Source organism: Phaeoacremonium minimum (assembly GCF_000392275.1).
Source record: "Phaeoacremonium minimum UCRPA7 unplaced genomic scaffold PA7_03_scaffold_599, whole genome shotgun sequence".
Classification (NCBI taxonomy): Eukaryota; Fungi; Ascomycota; class Sordariomycetes; order Togniniales; family Togniniaceae; genus Phaeoacremonium; species Phaeoacremonium minimum.
The window spans coordinates 142,209-164,105 of record NW_006921501.1 but is presented as its reverse complement, the minus strand read 5'-3'; the positions used below and the strand labels follow the sequence as shown (position 1 = coordinate 164,105).

The window sequence follows — 21,897 nt, the reverse complement described above, 5'->3', positions numbered from 1 at the left end:
ATGAAGGCTGCTATCATCATTGCTGCTGCCGGCGTAGCCGTTGCCCAGAACCTCTCCGGTGTGCCCACCTGTGCCGTACGTATTCATACTCTCCAAGCCAAGTTTCATCATAGCTAATACACTCTTCTTCACAGACCTCCTGCCTGTCCTCCGCCATCACCGCCGCCGGCTGTGCGCCCACTGATGTCGGTTGCCAGTGCGGCCCTACCAAGAGCGCCATCGCAGGCCTCGCGGCACCTTGCCTGATCTCCGCCTGCACAGCTGCCACCGACCTCGTTGGTGCCCAGTCCGCAGGCGACGCTCTGTGCAGCATCTTCAGTGCCGGCGAGACTGCCTCCGTCAGCGCCACTACTACCGGCTCGGGCTCGGGCTCTGTCGCATCCACGACCACTGTCGTCCAGACCACCACCTCTACTGGCGCCGTCGAGACCACCGTGTCCGGTGGCAGCATCACCACCTCAGTTCCGGTCACTACCACCGCGACAAACTCTGCCACTGTCATCAACGGCACCGTCACAACTGGCAGCCCCTCCGGCACGGCCTCTGCTGGAACCAGTGGCTCTACCGCTGGTGCTGCGCCCACTGGAGTTGCCATGGGCGCTGGTGCCTTGCTTGCCTTCATCGGTGCTGTCGCTGCTCTGTAAATTGGTCGGGGATTTTGTCATGACATGTTTTGGCAACAATCTTTTGAACAAAGGCAATATGGTCTAAAATGGGAAAGGTGCCGCGGATGGATACCCATGACTTGGCTCATTGGAGCTACTACAACTCATGAGCTATGATGGTTCTGTCCGGAGATGGATGTAATACTAAAACAAGGCACTGTACTTCGGCGTCTGCTTAAAATGAGGCAAAAACCAGCTCACATACAAAAGTAATCTAATAATCTTTACCAAGCCCGATGTCTTTTTTCTATTCTATCTGTGCGACGATTGTTGTCAACCTCTCCAATAAGCTCTATGTATGCAACACATGTACTGATCTCACAGGGCGGCTTCTTGCATGAATTGGGAGCCATGTGTGCCGCCAGAAAGTCTCGTCGGCGACAGTATCACTATACCGTCATGGCCCAATGAACAATTTTCTCACTTTCCAAAAATATCTAGTTTTCTATGTACGACCTTACGACGAGTGATCGTGACGTTCACTGTCGTGGCTCGACTTCCCCACAATATAAAGATTAGCCTAGGCTGATGGTGGTTCCAGTACCCGTTTCTATCTTCCAAGCCTGGGTAACAAGCTAATCGGTATCTAGCTAAAAGAGAAGCTTGTGTCGTGACAAGTCGACAAGAGTTTGCCCACGATGTCAGACAATTCGGCGTGTTTGCGGGTCTGCGTTGTGTGTTAGCAACTCCGTTGGGAGTTGTAGCTGTGGGGTGTGACCTTAACCAAGTCGACATACCCGCAGTGTCCTTTTGCGAAACAACTAAGCCGGCTCTTGGCCGAATTCTTTGCGGAACTCCCTTAGCTAAGTGGCTGTGTTTGTTGGGTGACCGAGTCCGTTTCGGAGGATCTGATTCAACAACTTGTTCCCGTATCTCTGTGACCAGTCTCCGTACGACGTTGTTGTAAGCGGAAGTAAGTTTTCCCTCAGTGACAGGTTCCCTCGCCCCTTATGATACGTTCAACCTCCTATCCCTCTGCAAAATGGCCGTCGTCGCCTCGGCCTTCCTCAGATGCTCCTCGTCCGGCGGCGGAAGCTCCAGGTCCACCAGCCACGGCAGCTGGTACGGCTTGTAGCCAATGTTCATGATCGCCGCGTTGACAAACAGCGTGTGCCGGCCCTGCTCGAGCGTCTTGGCGTCGCCCGCGCACAGGCTCACCGAGACGCACCGCTCGCGCGCGTACCGGTTCGCGCGCTCCAGGTTCGCCGCCCGCGTCGCCGGGTCCGCGGCGTGCACGTCGAGCGCGTCCAGCCCCAGCACCTCGTCGGGCGCCTGCTGCTCCGCGCCCGGCGGCGCCAGCCTCTGCGGTGGGGCGAGGAGCCCGGCCGGCGCCGCGGGGGGAGGCCGGAACCCGTCCACTTTCGGCTTCCATGTCACCAGCTTGGCGCCCCAGCCCTCGTGGATGTGCCCGAAGCAGTGCATGCGGGGCCGCGCGCGCGACACGGCGTCGAGGAGGTGACGGCAGCCCGCCCTGGCGCCGAACAGCGTGCGGTCGAGGACGTTGCGCGGCGGGCCGTGGGTCATGGCGAGGTCGACGCCATCGGGGATGGCGAAGTCGTGCGGCCCGCGGTACTGGAAGGCCCAGCTGCCGTAGTCGGGCGTCCACGGGCTGGCAAAAACGGTTAGACGAGCTCCGTTACTCGGCAGCACGAAGTGGTAGGTTCCCTCGTCGAGGAGGTGGATGCCGGCTTGTCTGGCGCGCTCGACCAGCTCGTACGTCCTGGCAGGATACTGCGCCCTCTCAGCTTGCGCGTAGTCGTCCAGCCAGCTTATCTTGCGTTCCCAGTAGGGGGCGTCGAGAGTCACATCGTGATTCCCTGCGATGACCAGCTTCAGGGGCGCGTCGATCTCATGCATCAGATTGAAGGTGGCCTCGTACTCTTTCAGCAAGGAGTCGTAGGTAAGATCTCCGCAATGGATAGCCACATCGGCTTTCGGCAGAGGTCTGCGGAAGCCATTGATCACCGTCTGATCGGGCCTTTGAGAACCCAGGCTATCATCACTGTCATAGTTTCGGACACTGTCGGCCTCGTCGAAGAGGCTCGCGCCATGGGTATCAGATATGATGAGAAAGCGAGTTTTTATGTCTCCTTGAACCATTATATAGATATCAAGATACGTATGAGATTTTCGATGAAATGATTCAATGCTCGTAGTAGAGAGGTTGCAACTGGGTAAGGAGGGCTTCAAAATTGTGGTCTCGAATACTGCTTCTCTTAGGAGAGCATTCTCATTAGGTTCAAGTGACTCAACAGGCCTCTTCAGACAACTTGCAAAACAGTCGGCAGGCAACAAAAAGTAAGGCCAGAAGCAAAGAGTCACACTTCAGTGCCTGAGCTTGCAATTCTCATGGTAAGTAGGTATGCCCAGTCATATCTTCTTACAGTAAGGGTACCGCAGTGCGGTTGGAGGTGGTTGTCATTAGTCTTGGGGGCCATAGCATGCAGGTCAGCCTTGAATGGAACCTCAGAAGCCCCACCGACGTATTGAGAACCGACCAATAATGACCAACGAGCCACCCACCTGCTAGCAGGCACACCTCCAAGCAGCGGAAGCCTGAGCGCCCTCACTACCTACTCAGCTCCTTCAACCACGAGCACACTGATCAGCCATGGCTTCACCATCCGCACCCCCAAACCCGCTGTCCGGAGACGACGAACCCAAGTATGGAGGTTACACGCGCTTCGAGATTGAGTTGGAATTCGTACAGTCCCTCGCGAATCCAATGTACCTAAACCACCTCGCAGCGCACAAGTTCTTCCAGCAGCCCGCCTTCGTCGAGTATCTCAAATATCTCCAATACTGGAGCAAGCCGCCATATCTCAAGTACCTCACGTACCCGGGGCCTACATTGAAGAACCTAGAATTGCTACAGCAGGAGAGGTTTAGGCAGGATATCATCAGCCCGGAGCTCGTCAACGCGCTCATGCAGGAGGGTCTCAAGGCATCGGTGGACTGGCATAAAGAAAGCTGAATTCAGTCACGAAAAGCTAGCTACGGTATTCGGTGTCGACCGTCTAGTGTACAACGCCCTGACGCCTTGCAATGCCGGCAAAAGCAAAAATTACCATGTGTCCTAGCAGACACAACCCCCAAAACCATGAATGATGGTTAGTTTTCCCGCCAACGATGACCGCATTTCATGCACTGACGAGCATCAAGTTAGCCACACCGTACCAAATCGCAGCTTCTCCGGCCACAGCCGTGTCACATACCTTATAGAACGTCGTCATGGGCTCGTCGGCGCTGCGGATCTGCACTTGAAAGTACGCAGCTTCGTTACCGTCGCAGTCCTCGGCGGGGCACTGAACGGTGTGCTTCTGGGCATTGTCCCAGGCTCCTGGCCCGCCAAAGACATCCTCCTTCTCCTTGCGGGTGAACTCGCGGCGCGAGTACAGGGGCTCGCTGATGGCGAACTCGTAGGGGCACGTTCGGCACTCGAGTCGGTTATTGCCAGTGGCCATGGCGGAGACGGTGAGGATGTTTGCGCAGGTTGGACAGACTGGGAGGATTGGCCCAGATTAGCAAATCGACTCTCAGGTAGTAGGCGGAATTTGACTCACAGAGCAGCATCTTGGCGGTAGTCTTCTGGTGGTTTTCTGCAGGGAGAGAATAGACAAACGTTCTCTACTACCGCAGCCTCGTTCGCTTGCGAAACATGTGCGGCCTGATTTCGTGTCTTGCTTGTGGTTTGTTTGTCGCCAAAATTTCTAATCATGAGTCTGCAAGATCGTCACCCACCAGCGGATTAAGCTTTGCGCTGCAGTTGCCATTGGGCATAAGTCTGTAGGCGCTAACCATCCCGCCGGAAGCCGCAAAAAGCAGCATTCCGTCAGCTGCGACAGTGACCAAGGCACTGAAGACCAGCCCCACCAAGGCACACCTCATCCAGGTCACTCAGCCCACTCAGGTGGCCGGCTCGCCGGGTGGTGGCTGCCCCAAGCTACCTGCTACCAGAGGAGACCTGGACGTCACACTGCCACCTCCTTCGAATGTCCCCAAACGCCGGACCAGCCAGAGAGAGACGAACAAAGCGCCGCGCGTCTTCAGGACAACTCTTTGCCCAAACAACTTCACAAACTGCTAGATATCTTGAGATATCCTTCTCAAGAATCTCAAGAGCTAAACTCCGCTTTTGATCTAATCATTGCAGTCCATTAATCGCCATACCGCCTTATTGCCCCGCCATCATCCATCGAAACAGGCGGTCTCGTCTACGGAGCCAACATGGCAGGCGATGAAGAGCATGAAGTATGACCATAGAGGACATTTTGCGAGAAAATCTATATTCTAACATTTTTAAAGGGTGCTTCTGTGAAGGAACAGCTCGTCGAAGCCTGCAGGAGGAACAACACCGACCTTCTAACGGAGATCCTCGAAGGCAAGAGCGAAGACGAGATCGCCAAGCTCCTGAACGAGACCACAACGGTGATGGGCAACCATTTGTACCACGAGGCAGCATCAAGAGGGAACTGTAAGTTTCTCCCAACAGCCCCCTTCCTCCTGAACTCTTTGCTCGCATGCCAAGAGGACTATAGCTCAAACCCTGGCCTGCAGACGAGATCATCGACATGCTCCTCGACCAGCCCAACTTCGAGTGCGACCCCGTGAGCCGCATGGAGGGCGACACGCCGCTGCACACGGCCATCCGGTGGATCAACAGCGAGCCGCCGGCGCAGCGCGAGTTCGGCAACGCCCTCGTCGACATGATGCTCGAGGCGGGCTCGAACCCGCGCCTGCGCAACAAGGCCAAGCTCACCCCCCTGCAGCTCGTCGACCCCCGCAACGCCGCCCTGCGCGACCTCATCCAGAAGCACGAGTACGCGGCCCTCAACGCCGGCGACTTTGTCGAGGCCCCGAGCGGCGGCGGTGGCGGATCGGGCGGCGGGCGGCAGGAGCGCCTGGTGGTGCAGGAGGAGAGTAGCGATGACGATGCCGAGTTCAGCGGTAGCGATGACGAGGAGAGGGCGGAGTGGGAACGACGGCGGAAGGAGAGGCGGGCTAAAAAGAGCTGAATGACTGATAGGCCTTAGATCGGGTTGTTAGATGCGGCTCTCAAGGGGTAGGACGAAATGAAATTTAGACGCTGTACGATTCATGAACACAGTCCCTGAGAAGGAGAGGCAGATAAAATGGATATGATACACATTTAAGAATATTGCCCAACTTTTGTTTAACCTGTGTAACACCACGGGTGGTCGTGAACCTAACTACTGAGATTTCGAGAGATAACTTGAGGTATGGTAGTAGATTCTGCATCTATAAGACTATACAATAAGGTGTGTGTCTAAGGGTATTTCTATCGAACGAAAGATATCCAACCAATGCAATATATGCAGCTGAATTCTACCAGCAGCAGAACCAGCTGTGCCAGCCAGAGCCGACCAAAGTCGACTCATCTTGATCCAGGGGTATTCAAAACCAAAGCAAAATATTCTCCGATATCCGCGCCAAACCAATGAGACATTATCTTTCAAGGAGCGTCATGACCATAAACCTCGTCACAGCATCGTATCACACACAATTCATGTACTAGGCCCCTCAGACCGAAGGACTACCACAGCGTAAACGCTGTAGCCACGCCTAGCACCACCGCAAGCACCGTCTTCGTACTTAGCGGCCGCACACTCGTCCCAGCGCTGTCCTGCGACTCAATGTACGTGATATTCTTGACGTCCGCAAGGCTCTGGCTCGTCAGGTTGCCCGTGGAAGCCAGCTCGCTCAGCTGCGTGCCGAACGTGGCCAGGATGTCGGTGCTGCGGCCGGCCGGGCAGAAGACGACCTCCCAGCCGCCGCCGGAGGGGATGATGAAGGTGCTGGCCTGGTCGTCGTACGCGAACGAGTACGCGTCCGGGCACACCTGCTTGGCGCGGGTGCTGTACAGCCCGCGCTTGCACTTCTTGGGGTTGTTGTACTTGCCCGTGCAGCAGTCCTTGTCGGCGCCCGAGTGCGCGCACGCCGACAGGCAGGGGTCGAAGACGGGGCGCGCGATGCCGTCGTCCGGGTACGGGTAGACGCCGTCGCCGGGCTTGGACGGCGGCTGCGTCTGCAGGTCCCACGGGCACCATTTGGCGATGTTGGCGTTGGTGCGCGACGACTCGTACGGCATTGGGAAGCTTGCGTTCGTGTACACGTCGCCGGTGCGCGCGGCCGGCTCGTCGAGGTAGCCCGCCGTCGCGATGCATACCGTGTTGACCAGGTTGGGCGGTATGAAAGACGTGTTGGGCGCCGGCAGGTACACGATGCCTACGGGGATGTTGTACCCGTCCACGAGGCTGATGTCGTAGAAGGTCTGCTTGCCGGTAGAGCCGCCGGCGAGCGTGAACTCGGCCAGTGTGCTTGGAGGTGCGCCCTGAGGTTCATGTTAGTGGTTGCGAGCTATGACATGACCGGTGTCCGCCTCATTGCTGTCACTTACACTAAATGCGCAATCCAGCTTTCCAAAACAGTCGCCAGTTGTGCAGGCCACTCCACCCATATCTGCCGGCGCCGTGCCGTTCTCAGTGAAGGTGCAGTTCGTCCTTCCCCATACTCGGCCCTGCCAATTCGACGAGACCTCCATGGCCTTTTGCAAACCGGAGCCCAGCGAAAACCCTCCCGTCCCAGGCCCGGTGCCATTCGCCGAGCTTATACCGGGCCATATGGTCGCCGGGCAGTTGTTGGTGACCACGAGGGGCACCGTATCCTTGTATAATACCATCTCGATATTCCCCGTCTATGCAGGCAGAGAGTGGCTGTAAGGGAGAGTTGTGTGTCAAAGTTTGGTCTTCAACCAAGTCATGTATCAGATGAAAAGAGCCACAATATGAAGGAACAGCTCTTCAAACAAAGCAATATGCAGCAGAGAAGATCATAGGCAGGTGCAGGGAGGCTACTAAGCCCGTCGTCTTATGAGATTGAGGGCCTGGGCATCTCATCCCATGTCCAGGGACCAAAACCAGGAATTAGGCTTTTCGTCAATGGTGGTCATCCCATTCTTGATAGCGATCGAAGGCAATAAACAAGGGGGGTGCAGAACCAATGCAATTACCCACCTAATACTTACTGGGTTCCCTCCTCTGTTCTCTGGGCGCGCCAGCCAGTCAGGGCGGCCCGTATGAGAGATGGAGGGCCGATCATTGCGAGGGCTGCGGAAGGCGACCTGGGATGTTTGAGATTCGACGATGACGCAGCCGCCATTGGATTTCCTGGCAGCGTGGTCTCGCGTGGGCAGCTTTGGATGCAGGGGACGGGGTTCATGAGAGACAAAAGGCCTAGCGCAGGGACCTGGGCGTGGTCGAGGCGCTGGATCTCTCCACCTCATCCCGCCTGGAGTGGACGAAGCGACTGCGACAGTGACATCACAGGGCATTCCTCCACAGCTCGACCCCACCAAGGCGGATCGTGAATGGGTGTCGGCTGCTTCCGCAACAGCTAGGAGACCGCGATCCCATCTAGATATCATCCTTTTATGTGTGAATGATAGTTTCTGTAATTGAGGAATCACCATCCCTCTCGAACTTGTCAATAGCCTAGATGCGAGTGCTCGGGCTCTAGTCGCAGCCACACTGCCGTTTTGGCTCCCGTTCTGGAGGCAAGTCCTGAAACGCCATGTCAGATAAGCATAAAGTTTGAGTTTCGAGCCGGTCCTTCGACATTTGACGGAGACCCTACTCAACACTCACGCGGCAGTCTGAGTTTCTATGTCTCTACTTACGATGATCTGTCCTTGTCGTGCTCGCGATAGACGCCTCGCTCGGTACATGCTCGAGTTGACATTCGAGGAAGAGTGTAAGAAGTGTTTCACTGACTGTCAGTAATACTCTTCTATATAAGGACATCAGTCGAGCGGCAAATCTGTGTGAATATCAGGCCAAGCAGCGTAACAAGTAAATGGTCTTCTATTTTACTACCCTGACGCACGAGGGATCATCAATGGTGTATCGACCACCCATGCGCTTGGGAAAAAAACTAATTTATTGAATCGCCATGTTCAAAATGATATGCGAACCACCTCCCAGTTCGGTTCGGTTCAGCTCACTTCCCTAGATGGGCATTGTCCGTCAAAACAGTGTTTTTGACTCTCTCTCCTCTCCTCCCAATGTCATCGTGCGAACCATCTGTCCCGGTCTCATAACCATTTATCACCTCCAAAACCCCTTTTCCCTCCACGTTTCTCCCATCCAATGCACCCATGAGATTGGTCTCAATGATTGGGGCCACTTCGGTCATTTCCTCCCCCTTACTCCCCGGCCTGCCTTGTGCCGGTGTCTAACCAGACACACAAGTGGTAGGTATCAAAGTCATGAATATTTATGTGTAAAAGAATCTGCAACGGGCATAATAAAACGAAAAAGGGTTGAAGCAATTGCGATCTCGCAGCAGCCAGTTTCGCTTTACCTGAAGCGAGCTCTACACCGTCCCATGACTTCTCCTTGACACACAAGCTCGGCGCTGAACTCGGAACCGTCTAGTGTCAGGTAGATATCGAAGTAGACCCGGTAGAATGTGCCTTGTGGGGTATCCATGCGCTCGAAGTCCTTCTCCAGGTTCTTCCGCGATAGATCTGAAGTAAGGGTGACAACCTCCTTGATGCCTGTGAAGTTTGATTAGCTTTTGCTTAACGTTAGGCTTCCAAGGTGACTTACGGGGATCCTTGGTGTATTCCGGGCACACATCATCGTCGCAAGCATACAATATATCCTCGTACATGAGGGTGGCGCCAGGGGCAACCTGTCGGAAAAAGGAGACCTTGACGGGCTCGCCGATCTTGACTTTCTGGCCCTTCTGCACAAATATCTGCCTAGTAAACTTGCAGCGGTCCTTTCCGTCGAGAGAAGGCACACGATACGCCTCTGGGTGGTAACCCTCCTTGAACGGCTGGAGAGTGGCCATGAGGTAATGTCGGCGGGCTACACGGTGGGTGATGACACGCTCAGTAATGCCAGCGGTGACGGCACCCTTGACAATAGCAGCCACGGAGTCCATAGGTCGGACAACCTTGGACTGGAATTGTGGAGGCACATGGAGCTTGATCTGCTGGAAGAGGTACTCGGAGGCACCGAAACCACCGACAACCAGGATGTTCTGGAGAGTCCTGTTCTGGGCCTGGATGGCAATGATCTGGTTACGGACAAGCTCGAGAATGCGGTTGACGACAGGCTCGAAGCACTGCAGAATTTCCTCGTTGGTGAAGGTCATGTAACCCTCCTCGATGCCAGCCTCAGGGAACTCGGCCTCGATACCAACGTCAACAGCCCACTTCTGACCGTTGTTTCGGAAATCGGCCTTGATTCTGTTCTCGAAGTCCATGATGCACTTGGCGTACACTCGGCCGGCGGTCTTGGATCCATCAGGGAGCTTCATCTTGCGGATCTTGGTGCGGAGAATATTGCTGAAGTTACGATTCAGAGCTGTTGAACCGCAAGAGTCACCAGAACCAGCCGTGCATTCAGCGACGGTGAATGGGTTTTCGTCCTCGACTTCGTACGCAATCAAATCGACGGTACCACCACCGCAATCAACAATGAGCACAGCATCATGTACCTTCAGATTCAGGAGACCGGTCTTTGAGCAGAACAGAGCTGCGGCTTCCGGCTCACTGACAAGGGTCAGACGGTTGTCATTTTCGTCCCGTAGGAAGCCAGCTTGAATGGCAGCGGCTCTCGTCGCAGCCTTTCCAGCATCGTTCCAGATAGCAGGCACGGTCAGGTAATAGCGGATATTTCTCTCCTCACGGTTGAACACCTCACCAAGAGTCTTCTGGAGAGCTGCGCGCATGGCCTGTCGCAGCTTGAAGAGGTAGTCGGCCGCTACGTCGATCTCAGACTTTCCTGGAGGCAGAGGCGGCAGGTTGATCGGGTCGATATAAGTGTTTCCGGAGAGCATCAGCTGCAGCTTGAACCACTCAACCTTCTGCACGCCCGGTTTCGGGTATCCTGTGGGAGCTAGAGCATCGGCAATATCTGGTCCCCAGCCAACCACTTTTTGGTACTGATCATAATACAGAACGGTAGGAATCTGTCGGGTAGATATTAGCATGACTTTCACAACAAGTCCGCCATAGACTCTTCACCTTCTGTTTTGTATATGAACCAGCACCCGGCCACTCTGTGATAATGTCCTCCTTCGCCTCATTGTTTGTTGCGAATGCGAAAGCGACACCGGAGAATGTCGTGCCCTGATAACATCAAAGAGCCGTCAGCAGAGAGCTAAGCGAGAAGGATGATCGCATCTTTGGCAAGAAACTTACAAAATCGATGCCGACGATCAGCTGAGCTTTACTCCTGCTGTTTCCCTCGACTTCGGCAGCAGGTCTCGTGTATGGAGCTGTGGGCAAAGGCTGGCCTTGGGGAGGAGCTGGCGGGGGGTAGCCAGCCCCGCCAGTGTAACCCGGAGGGCCACCAGGGACCGGCGGGCCGCCTTGCATCTGCATCGGAGGAGGGTATCCAGGAACTGGAGCACCGGTATTGATGGGAGGAGGACCACCGACCATCTGCGACGGCGGCGTGCGGTTTGGTCCTGGGCCTTTGGAGCTGTTAAATGGACGCACTTTTGGGGGAGGGTGATACGAGGGAAGAGACTGAGTGAGACAGGAGGGGAGGGGTAAGGAGGGCAGGATAGCTTACCGGGATAGCCAGCCGTGTAGCTCGGCGGTCGCTGACCGGCACCTGGGTGATTCATCTGGATGCTCTGCTGGGATGAGGTCGAAGCGATTGAGGGCGCGGGCCCCGGACGGGGAGGCTGGATCTGAGGAATATGTGTCTGGGCGGAGGGAGGAGGGGTCTGGCTCTGGGGCAGGTCTGTCGATTGGATGCTGGCGGTCGATCGGCGTTTACCAAAACCAAAGCCTTTCAGGCGCGAGTTCGTAAAACTCATATGGAAGGAGAATAAAAAGGGAAAGAGAGAGGAGAGGAGAATACGAAGAGAGCGAGAAGTAGGAGGTGGAAATGATTATGAGGGGCGGGCAGCGGAAAGCGCAGCGGGCGAAATGGCAGGTTGCAACACAGACAAGAGACGACGGGTGAGAAATTAGGACTCTGGCTGAAGTGGTGCGGGTGCGGTGCGATGCTGGCTCGGGCTTGGGCTTGGGCCTGCCTTGCTGCTGGTGCTGCGGTGCGCACTTCTCTGTCAACCTAAGGACGAACTGTAGGTCCCTTAGCAAAACTAGGTAGTTCCTTTCCACTCCCGCATGCCTGCCAGTCAATTTGTCAGTCAATCAGTCAGACAGACAGGAAGTCCTTCGAGTACTGTAGGTACCTGAATCCTATTGAAAGTGGGCTGGCGGGCTGAGGACTGAGGGAGGATGCCCCCGATGAATCAGTCTTGTCAGTCAATCAATCGTGCACCTGAGTGAGATTCAGTGAGGGGTGTCCTGGTCCTGGTCCTGGGTCCTGGGGGGAGGCCCCTGGGCGGAGCTGGGCTGGCGTTGGCGTAGGACTTTGGGAACCCACGCTACCAGACGTTCCTAGCACAATACGCCACGACCCGCACTCGAGATGGTGTCTCGCTAGGTACAACCGGTGGTGGCTGATGTATTTCTGCGCCAGCGCTACAGCTGACCCGCACTAATGGATGCTGGGTTTGTCTTGTCTTAGGTCGGAGCGAGGAGGTAGGGTAAGGCTGAGAAGCGAGCAACAGTGTGCGATGATGAGGGTGCGGGATGCGCTGCTGCTGTTACTGCTACTGCTGCAGGTGATGATGCTGCGTTGGCACACAGTGGCGGGCGGAGGCAACTCTGCTGAGATCGACTGGATGGACGATGACCGCCTGGCAGGCCCGGTCTTCGAATATGTCAAATAGGCGAACAAGACTCGTTCCCCGGGGATTGGAGGAGTGGATGTGAGTGAGATCGCAAACCGTCGGGGCTTGTTTGTGCGGCAACTGCAGCGTATGGTACGAACCCTGGGCTGTATGGTATGGTGTTGTATTGGGCTCCCTGGTCCTTATTGAAACCAGGGCCTCGCGTGGTCAAACACAAAAGTACCGTCCTGGACGACGGCCTGGTTGCCCTTTGCTTGTTAGCTCCCGAGATCTCTCAAGAAAGACAGCGGTCGGCGATGCTCGCCCAGACCGGCAAAGACTCGAATCGGGCGTAAGACTGAGCCGGCTGGGGATCGTCAAGGAACAAAGACGAAGATCCCAGGAGGCGAGACTTTGCGAGCAACTCAACGGCAACGGCAACACACAGCAGAAAGGCACCCAGTGGCGGCCGCTGATAACGGAATCAACTTACAGGTTACACGTTGTTTGGGGGCCAACAGTGTCTCCTCGGGGCGAACGACTATCTTGCCCACTCCTGGCCAGAAGCAACCCTACCGTAGGTCTGGTAGGTCTTTGGGGTAATCTGTCGGTCCTGAAGCAATTCAAGAATCGAAAGGGTCTAGGTCTAGGCCACGGTGCTGACTATCCCGCTTGTCAATGTCGGCATTTCTTTGTTCGACAGCAATGATTTGGTATCAGCAGACAGCCGGTGTAGAGCGCCACTTTTGTCCACAATGGCAAGACTATTGGCAGCGGCTTCTTCAAATTCTTCTGAATACTTCTCGTTGGTGTGATGGAGGGACAGTGGATTCGTAACTCCACTGGGCTTTCTTTTCTCGAAGAGTTGATCCGGATGGCAAGAGACGTGGGAATTCGGTTTGCGCGATTACAAATGCATAGGAATGTGCGGCGAGGTCTTTCATGGAAATTCAAATATGGTCTTGAGAGACACGGTCAGCAAGCATATGGCTCGGTCTGTCACCGCATCGATGGCGGTTTGACAACGCCGCAATCAATAATTGGTATGTATCACGGCGGCGGGGGTGAAGAGCTTTGCTTGAGCTCAAGGGAACGGCGGAAGATCCTCAAACGGCGCAGACTACTATAAAGAAGGGGTAACGCTGTTCAAGCCCGCCGCCGTTGAGATTGAGCCTGGGGCGAGTAAGCAGCTAATTGCCTGAGGGATGCAGTCTAAAGGTTTGGCATGGACGAGCGATGCCTGAATGGAAGGTTTGCCGGTGTATGCGGCGGTCTGGCGTCTGTGTGTGCGTGTGTGCCTGACTCCCGCGTCCGAAGCGTAGGACCTTGTCCCGTAGGACTTTTGGAGTCTGGGGGACGGGGAGGGGGAGCATCTTTCACCTTGGGGCTCTTCGGCCGTGTCTCACTGGTTCCCTTGTTCCTTGTTCTTTAGGTTCCACGTTGGAGAGAGCGATCTCGTCCCGTATTGTACCCGTATTCCCCCACCTCTGCACACTACACTTGTCTTACTCTGCAGATGGGATGTACTGCGGTACCTGTCATGGAGGCCGGAGGACTTTGATGGTGATGGGGAGTGCGAGGCACCTACTGCGCGTGGCTGAGCCGTGCTGAGCCCGGGGATCCACTTCCGCTCGGCTGGCACGCACTTGGGAGGGGCAGCGTGACTCTATATTTGGCTTAGCGTTGCCGCATCGGCCACCTTGGAGCTCAGCCGCAATCGCTTTCTGTCACCGCTGGAAATAAACACTTTCTAAGCAGTCTGGTCACGAAATAGCTCGTCCCTTACCATTGACAGACATGGCAAGCGAAGGTCGAACCAGCACGCTCTCAAAACTACTGGGAGTAGCGTGTCGATCAGGCTCTCTCGATGATGGAGAAGAACATTGTTCGAAGATTCGATGCAAGGCACCCTTTTCGTAGTGCGACGCCAGCCACAGGGATCTATGGCTTGTCTTTCTGCCAGAAATGTGAAAGCTACAAAGGTGGGCGACTCCCCAATTCAGCTGATGTAGCATTGCTTGAGAAATGTGGAATGAAGGAAACAGATCACACATATACGAAGAGAAAGCCCACATTCTATTATGGTATAAAATCTTTATAAATCTCTAAAATGCTTCCTTTCGTGTTTCTTGGGTTTTCTTTGCAGCTGACCGCGCGTGAGGACTGCTGTGTGGTCCATGACGGCTTTCAAATGCAGTAACCTTGCCAACATGAGTGTTAAAATTGTCGAGTGTCACTGAGCCCAATGCAGCTTGTCAGCACATTTCTACGTGTAACACTCACTTCAATCGCGATCATGAGGAGTAAAGGTGGACAACATTAGATGACAATTGAAGCACTTTTGAATCGCATCTTTGAGACTCTTTGAGCGTTGTGCTAAAAACGGCAGCGTAGGCGAAGCGGGATCGCCAATGCAGCCGGGAGCATGACGTGATCAGAGGAGCTGATTGTCTGGTTAAGCCCCTCCTAACCACCAACCTCGGACGCCTTGGCGAATGAGTTGACAGTTGGGTCGTCGTGATGATAGTGTAAACTTAATTCTCACCGTTCTACCTGCGTCCTGAAGTCAATTTTACAGCAGCAGTCTGCTTATCGGTAGTGCAGATCCCCCAATTGCTTGGTTGGGTTGGGAGACACCTGGGCAGGGTCCGCTCGTAGTTGGGGAATTAGGTCGAGACAAGTGTCGCTTGGATGTGATTCCATCTGCCTACATTCATTCATATATGTGGTCCACGAATTTGCTCTGAGACATTGATCAACGACCGACTATCAAAGAGAGGAACAAAGTGAAACAGCGAAATATGCTCTGTTAGACGGATATATACTCCACCATATAAAGGGAACAGTGGGCGGATCACTCATTTCTTCATCTCCATCCACGTTTTGATTAGCAGAGCGATATCTTCGCAGCAGACGAATGATGCGTACACGATGTCGTTCTTCTATGAGATCAACCTAGGCGTCTTCGCCATCGCCAATGCCTACCTTCTCTACAGACAATACCGTGGCTCAAAGCCAGCCGAACCGGACTATGAACAGCTGGAGGACCAGGACGAGAGAGAAGAGGTCGACCCGGCTGTCGTCAAGCGCTTCCAGCTCGAATATTTCCTAGTCTACGGCCTTGCTGTTGCCGCAGACTGGTTCCAGGGCCCCCATATCTACGCCATATACAAGTACGAAAAAGAGATACCAGAGAAGTGGGTGGCGGCCCTCTACGCGGCGGGCTTCATCTCCGGTGGTGTAAGCGCGTCTTTTGCCGGCGAACTCGCGGATCGATATGGGCGGCGGCTGGCATGTCTAGTATACTGCTTCCTCTATACCCTGACTTGCCTGTCGATGCTCAGCAATGACCTGACGGTGCTGTTCCTCGGCCGGCTATGTGGGGGTGTCTGCACGACGCTGCTCTACAGCGTCTTCGAGACATGGATGATCACCGAGTATCATGATCGGGGGCTGCAAGGCTCTGGGCTCACGCTCAGCTCTATATTCGGCTATATGACTACGTTGAGCTGCATCGTCGCCATTGCGTGCGGTGTTCTGGGCGATGTGCTGGTAGCCAAACTCGGTGGTCGGGTCTGGCCGTTTGTTGCGAGCATCGTCTGCAGCATTGGAGCCGCGGGTCTGATCATGAAAACTTGGGTATGTCTCTTCACTTTGGTTTCAAGTTTGCCACAGCCGCTAATGAATGCACAGAAGGAGAACCTTGGCGGCAAGTCCTCTGAGACGAATTCACTACAGGACATCAAGACGGGAGTAATGACGATTATCAAGGACAAGCGCGTCTTCTCCCTCGGCATCGCATCGTGCTTCTTTGAGGGGACCATGTACCTCTTTATCTTCTTCTGGTCTGCCGCGCTGAAGAGCGCGAGACTACGAAGTGGATCCCAGGAGGACTTGCCTTACGGTCTGATCTTCTCCAGCTTTATGTGTTCCATGATGGCTGGTTCGGCATTCTTCTCGCTTTTCACTCCAAACCACTCGAAGGCGAGCGCATCTTTTATTCTGCTGTCGGTGATTCTGACCGTCAGTATCTGTCTCTCGGGTGCGGTCCTGCTTGTCGACGAGAGACTGCTGTTCTGGGTCATGTGTCTGCTGGAGCTGTGCATTGGCGCTTACTATCCGAGCATGTCGTTCCTGAAGAGCGAGGTGATTGAGGACGGTGTCCGTGGGAGGGTCTACAGCATCCTGAGGTTTCCTCTCAACGTGCTGGTCGTGATCACACATAGCCTGGACGAGGAGGGCGATGCTCATCGGAATCATGTATTTATGGCTCTGGCGGGATGTCTCCTCATCGCCTTCTTCTTTGTCAAGAGATGCTTCTCGACCTGAGAACCATCTTACTCCCTGTCATGACAGCGTCCTCGAATACAATTTACCTCTTGGAGGCAGAAGAACATTTGCTGGCTTCACCGCTCTAAGTGCAGTGGGCCAAGTGGGACCATTTTGAATGCACTGTGATATGTGGCATACTGCGTAGAGCAACGGTGAAGGGAAATAACAGAATCGACGTATGTAGACTGAAGCGTGAGCCCCACAGAAGGGCCATCCGTTGAGAGGAGTTCCCAGCGTCTCCAGCTTCTTTAGATGAAGGACTGCGTAACGGCTCGTTTCACCGTGAAACAGCAGTCGCTTGTGCTACGTCGCCTGAATTCCTACATTACTATGTATACATGCAGCTTTTTGGCGACAGTCCACAGGCTGTCTCGGTTGCCGAGAATGATGGGGGAATGGGTAATTAGTGTACTGGCAGCGGCAGAAACCTGGTTTTGTTACGCTTGGAATCAGGGCTCTTCAGATTAACAGGTCGCCCCTTCCCGGGAATACCTTCACAACCCCACACTCACCTTACCCAGCCTGCCAAACTGGCTCCAGCCCTTTCCCAAAACGATTGGGGGTCCTTGCTGTGGTTCGTTGTGTGCCAGCGCAATGATCCTTACCTCGCTACCTTTATCTGGTGTTTCCTCCAATTGCCGCTCGGATTGCAGCGCAAAGCCTGGCTAATAAGCGTCTCCTGTGAAGCATACACCTACCTTACCTACCTAATTAACTACACTTGGGTAGCTTCTTGATGGCCCGTTGCGTTGCGGTTGCCGTTGAAGAGTGGGCGGTATTAAAGCGCGTGACGATCCCATCCCCAATCTTGAATTGAAACGTTTCTCCTCCTCTCCTGTGGTGTCCTGCTCTGATTCTAATTACCTACAGCACACCTGCATACTCTTCTTCCATTCGACGATTTCTCGCCATCGACTGCTCTGGTCAATTCCTCACGATCGTGTGATTTGCAGCTGCCTCGCGCAGGATCGGGATCCTCCAGTGCACCTCGGCGCAGGTTCAAGGTCCTGAGGTGACAAACGGATTCTCCCTGAGTCGGACCTTTTCTTCGCTGCGCGCTCCACCTCCGCTGTGTCCCGGACTTTCCCCTGAGAATTGTCCCTCACAGTCTACGTACGGTATCTCGCGTCTCGATAATCTTTGCGGGGCGGCACGGCACAGGTTTCTCGCTTGGTCGTTATCGGGGTGCAATTTCGAGATATTTCACTCACGGCGGTGTTCGAAGTGCATGCAGACTGGTTCAGGGTGCTGCTAAGTGCAGGCCGTCTATCCCGGCCCGGCACCATCTCTCTCTTTGTTGAGGACTGCAGGCCTGCATTTGCATTCCTCCTTCGCCGATTCGACATTCCCTGTCGTGTCACCCAACCTAAACGCTGCCAACGCCCTCGTCCCGCTAGGGTAGAGGCCATCGTCTGCGCCTAGCCTCGGACAGGGAGTCTTGTGCCCTCAAAGCTTTTGCATCACCCAACCACAGCGCCTCGGCCCCAAACCTGGCACCCAGAGGAGCGATTCAAGGCCTTGGTGGGTTCTCCTCAGTATTTTCGAAGCCGCTAGCAGTTGGTTGTGGACGGGGAATACAGCGCCCCGACGTCACCTGCTACTAGAAGTCTCCAACTCAACGCGCTAACATTTGCGTGGTTTGCTAGCTTCTGCAGCAAATCTCCAGATCACGCTGGCCCTATGACATAGTCTCACAACCACTCCTTACTCGAGTACTGGTAGTGGTGCACTTTGCACTGCTGCAGAGACGACGTCGTTAGCCCGATCTCGAACCATCTCGCGGGACCAAACACGGTCGAGGCCGTAGTCGTCCCGAATTGCTCGTGTGCTGCTGGGCGCAGTGGCTTTAATATCGCCGGCTGATTTTCTCCCCTCTCCACTGGGAGCCCCAATCTCCAATTGCAGGAGCGGCGAGCGCTGCATTACAGGGGTTCGGCGCACTCGGCAGGGTCAGTGATCTCATTGCAACACTCTCCAGGTCCAGTCCGGCCTGTGTCTGGGAGCGCAATCCGGCCCTTTTCCATGGTCCAGTGTCTCCACACGAGCGAAAACGCCCCGACTCCCCGCTGAGGACATCCCACATTGTGCTCTGATTCTACTAGGACGGTCCAGGGCAGCCAAGCACGGTACCACTGCCCGTCACAAGCCCCGTCGCCTCCGCCCACCGACACCACGACGGACAAAACCTTTAAAGGCGCCGCGTGGCGCGCAATTGATGCCTCAATTGCAACTGACTTTGGCACAGCAGACAATTCCCTCACCGTTATTACTACTGTTGATGAGAAGAAAGAGCGCTCTGCGCGAAATTTGTTGCTTCAAGGGTCAGTCGGCGTGGTACACATCCTCTGCTCCTTGGCCGTCTTAGCCCTCGTCTTAGTAAGTGCGCCCTCACCCATTTTCAGCACTTTGTTGTCTTAGCGAAGTGACGTACCTGGGTGCTGTGCAGTACATCTAGTACATGCCTGTGCCCGGCGACACACACCTAAGCTCTCAGTACCACCTAGCTCTTCAGCTTCTCACCTCACCATTTGCTGAGTGGCTGCCCCGCATGCCCAACACACCCAATTATTATTCCTGATCTCCCCAAGCTCCTAGCTCTTCCCCCGGCCGCCTCTTCCAATACTTCGTTCGTGGTTGCTGACCGACGCATGGCTTGCTAGGTCGTCCAATTGCTTCTCAGTGACGCCAAGCTCTATTACTCCAATATATTAGCTGTCCGCCCCTTCTTCCAACCCTCCTTCTCTCCTGTCGCACAAATACCCCAGGAGCCGGTGTGCGAGAACCCATACCCGTTTCGTACACTTGCGCCAGTATCCAGACCGCTCACAATGGCTCTCACAACCGAAACGAAGCGTGTAGTCGGCCTATACGAGTACACGGACAAAGATGTTAATCAGGGAGTGACCGAGTTCCTCCGTCAGATGCGTAAGCTAGACCTTGCTGAGGCGTAAGAAGCTCAATCAGTGCTAACGGAGCTCTAGATGAGGGCTTGGAGCAGGACGGCACGAGCCTGAGCCAGATTCCCACCTACGTTACTGGCGTGCCCAATGGCACTGAAAAGGTGAGTCCTCGCGCGTAGGTTTATAGCATTGTAGAAGTAGCTAACACAAGCCTAAGGGTCTATACCTGGCGGTCGACCTGGGTGGTACTAACTTCCGCGTCTGCTCAATTCACCTAAACGGCGATTCCACCTTCAATCTCACATACAACAAGGTAGCCATTCCGAAAGAGCTCATGGTTGCTAAAACCGCACAAGAGTTGTTCGCGTTCCTCGCGAAGCAGATTGAGGTCTTCTTGAGGACTCACCACGAGGACCGGTTCGAACACCGTGTCAGACGGCGGCCGACATTCAGCACCGCTGAAGGCTGGAGAGATGAGCATATTTTCCGCCTGGGCTTCACATTCAGCTTCCCCGTTCGGCAGCTAGGCATCAACAAGGGCACTCTGATCAGGTGGACTAAAGGATTCGATATTCCGGATGCTGTTGGAAAGGATGTCTGCGCTCTTCTTCAACAGGAAATCGACAAGCTTAACTTGCCTGTCAAGGTCGCGGCGCTTGTCAACGACACAGTCGGGACCCTAATGGCTCGTGCTTATACCTCCCCAGGCAAGACCGGATCCCTCCTCGGTGCCATCTTCGGAACCGGCACCAACGGTGCCTATGTGGAGAAGTTGGAAAATGTCAAGAAGCCGATCACAGGAGAGTTTGACAAGTCTACTGGAGATATGGTCATCAACACCGAGTGGGGCTCATTCGACAACCAGCTTAGTGTCCTACCCAACACCACGTGGGATATCACGCTCGACAAAGACAGTGTCAACCCCGGAATCCAAATGTTCGAGAAGCGTGTATCCGGCATGTTCTTGGGCGAAATCCTGCGCCTGACCGTCCTTGATCTATTGAAGCAGGACAAGATTCAACTGTTCAAGGATGTCAACTCCAGCAGCAATGACTGGAGGTCAACGACCACTATTGCCGATGAGTCGGGCATGTTCAAGCAGTGGGGTGTCGACAGCTCGATCATGTCAATTGCAGCTGCTGACAACACACCGGATCTTGGTACACTCCGGCAAGCGCTAGAGGATCAGCTCCAGGTATATTCACCCTCTCTGGAGGATGCTCAGGCTTTCAAATCGATTGCCGGTGCTATTGGCCGCCGGGCTGCACGGCTCTCAGCTGTCGCCATCGCCGCTATTGTTCTGCAAAGCGGACAACTAACGGACCCAGCCACACAGGATGAGCCCATCGATATCGGCGTTGACGGCAGCTTGGTCGAGCACTATCCATTCTTCCGAGACATGATCTACGAGGCACTGAAGACCGTCGAGGGGATCGGCGAGTCTGGCGCCAACCGTATCAGGATCGGTATCGCGAAGGATGGATCTGGTGTTGGTGCAGCCCTGATTGCTCTAGTGGCAACGGGCATGGAGAAGCACAAGAGCCCCATTGATGTTCTTGAAGAGGTAAGGCCCCACCTCCAGGCAATCCCCGAGGCCTGTCAGGTCGTGACCGTTATCTAAACTCTTATTCTCCCTATACAGCATCGACGAACTCTCCCCATTTTCCATCAAATCCAGTGGAGGCTCAGGAAAGTTGAGTGGTGGCAATGGGCCGGCGTTGGGCTGGCTGCGGCATTTGTGATTTCTCGACCTCAGGTCTTGACTGGAATACGGCGGCGTTTTGGCTGGTGAATCTTCGACTTCGGGTGTCTGGCCGGGAAATGAATGCATCGGTGCATTTTTGAAGCGTGTTTTTGGTGCTCGTTCGCAGGGCTCTGCCAAAGGAAGATCTCTCGTTGACCCTATTTTGGGAAGAGATCTGAAGCTTTGCCTGAATCATTGCTGAAAGGACTGCCTACAAGCTGTGTATATATATCACTGCACGAACAACCTCGAGTTTCTATGTCCAAAAATCAACATTTACAGTTGATCAGGAGGGCTCTAGGGCCAGATTGCTTAAATATTTGGGGCCACTGTCATGATATATCGTAGCTGGCAATCATGCCTTTACCAGCTCACTGCTATTACCCCACCGATAGGCACATGGGCGTATTCGAGGGTTGGTGTCCCCTGAAATTATACGAAAATGCCCAACCGTCTTCATAGAAAGGTGTTTAAGACACCGGCTCTAGGGCAACCTGTATATATGCCTAATTTCCATTCCCCCCCCCCCCCCCCC

The 21,897-nt window shown here is 54.6% G+C and overlaps 9 protein-coding genes across 9 annotated transcripts; 5 read left to right on the top strand and 4 right to left on the bottom strand.

The window, feature by feature from the left end:
• UCRPA7_8599 (hypothetical protein) lies at nucleotides 1–644 on the top strand (the record flags this gene model as incomplete). Its single annotated transcript, XM_007921111.1, has 2 exons — nucleotides 1–75; nucleotides 135–644. 2 exons carry the CDS (start codon nucleotides 1–3, stop codon nucleotides 642–644), a joined length of 585 nt encoding a protein of 194 aa, XP_007919302.1.
• Nucleotides 645–1,613: 969 nt separating this feature from the next.
• Nucleotides 1,614–2,765, bottom strand: UCRPA7_8598 (putative ser thr protein phosphatase family protein; the record flags this gene model as incomplete). The annotated part of the gene is made up of 1 exon (XM_007921110.1): nucleotides 1,614–2,765. One exon carries the CDS (start codon nucleotides 2,763–2,765, stop codon nucleotides 1,614–1,616), a length of 1,152 nt encoding a protein of 383 aa, XP_007919301.1.
• A 511-nt stretch (nucleotides 2,766–3,276) lies between these two features.
• Nucleotides 3,277–3,639, top strand: UCRPA7_8597 (putative mediator of rna polymerase ii transcription subunit 31 protein; the record flags this gene model as incomplete). The annotated part of the gene is made up of 1 exon (XM_007921109.1): nucleotides 3,277–3,639. The coding sequence occupies one exon, from the start codon at nucleotides 3,277–3,279 to the stop codon at nucleotides 3,637–3,639; it is 363 nt and encodes a 120-aa protein (XP_007919300.1).
• A 137-nt stretch (nucleotides 3,640–3,776) lies between these two features.
• Nucleotides 3,777–4,238, bottom strand: UCRPA7_8596 (putative dna-directed rna polymerase iii subunit rpc10 protein; the record flags this gene model as incomplete). Its single annotated transcript, XM_007921108.1, has 3 exons — nucleotides 3,777–3,812; nucleotides 3,881–4,167; nucleotides 4,229–4,238. 3 exons carry the CDS (start codon nucleotides 4,236–4,238, stop codon nucleotides 3,777–3,779), a joined length of 333 nt encoding a protein of 110 aa, XP_007919299.1.
• Nucleotides 4,239–4,892: 654 nt separating this feature from the next.
• On the top strand, nucleotides 4,893–5,680 carry UCRPA7_8595 (putative ankyrin repeat protein; the record flags this gene model as incomplete). Its single annotated transcript, XM_007921107.1, has 3 exons — nucleotides 4,893–4,916; nucleotides 4,971–5,139; nucleotides 5,223–5,680. 3 exons carry the CDS (start codon nucleotides 4,893–4,895, stop codon nucleotides 5,678–5,680), a joined length of 651 nt encoding a protein of 216 aa, XP_007919298.1.
• Nucleotides 5,681–6,219: 539 nt separating this feature from the next.
• On the bottom strand, nucleotides 6,220–7,227 carry UCRPA7_8594 (putative thaumatin family protein; the record flags this gene model as incomplete). Its single annotated transcript, XM_007921106.1, has 2 exons — nucleotides 6,220–7,017; nucleotides 7,084–7,227. 2 exons carry the CDS (start codon nucleotides 7,225–7,227, stop codon nucleotides 6,220–6,222), a joined length of 942 nt encoding a protein of 313 aa, XP_007919297.1.
• A 1,813-nt stretch (nucleotides 7,228–9,040) lies between these two features.
• Nucleotides 9,041–11,139, bottom strand: UCRPA7_8593 (putative hsp70-like protein; the record flags this gene model as incomplete). Its single annotated transcript, XM_007921105.1, has 4 exons — nucleotides 9,041–9,240; nucleotides 9,293–10,664; nucleotides 10,720–10,824; nucleotides 10,897–11,139. The coding sequence occupies 4 exons, from the start codon at nucleotides 11,137–11,139 to the stop codon at nucleotides 9,041–9,043; spliced, it is 1,920 nt and encodes a 639-aa protein (XP_007919296.1).
• A 4,178-nt stretch (nucleotides 11,140–15,317) lies between these two features.
• Nucleotides 15,318–16,715, top strand: UCRPA7_8592 (putative major facilitator superfamily domain-containing protein; the record flags this gene model as incomplete). Its single annotated transcript, XM_007921104.1, has 2 exons — nucleotides 15,318–16,025; nucleotides 16,080–16,715. 2 exons carry the CDS (start codon nucleotides 15,318–15,320, stop codon nucleotides 16,713–16,715), a joined length of 1,344 nt encoding a protein of 447 aa, XP_007919295.1.
• A 2,831-nt stretch (nucleotides 16,716–19,546) lies between these two features.
• UCRPA7_8591 (putative hexokinase hxk2 protein) lies at nucleotides 19,547–21,239 on the top strand (the record flags this gene model as incomplete). The annotated part of the gene is made up of 3 exons (XM_007921103.1): nucleotides 19,547–19,643; nucleotides 19,700–19,779; nucleotides 19,836–21,239. The coding sequence occupies 3 exons, from the start codon at nucleotides 19,547–19,549 to the stop codon at nucleotides 21,237–21,239; spliced, it is 1,581 nt and encodes a 526-aa protein (XP_007919294.1).
• Between the last annotated feature and the right edge of the window lie 658 nt (nucleotides 21,240–21,897).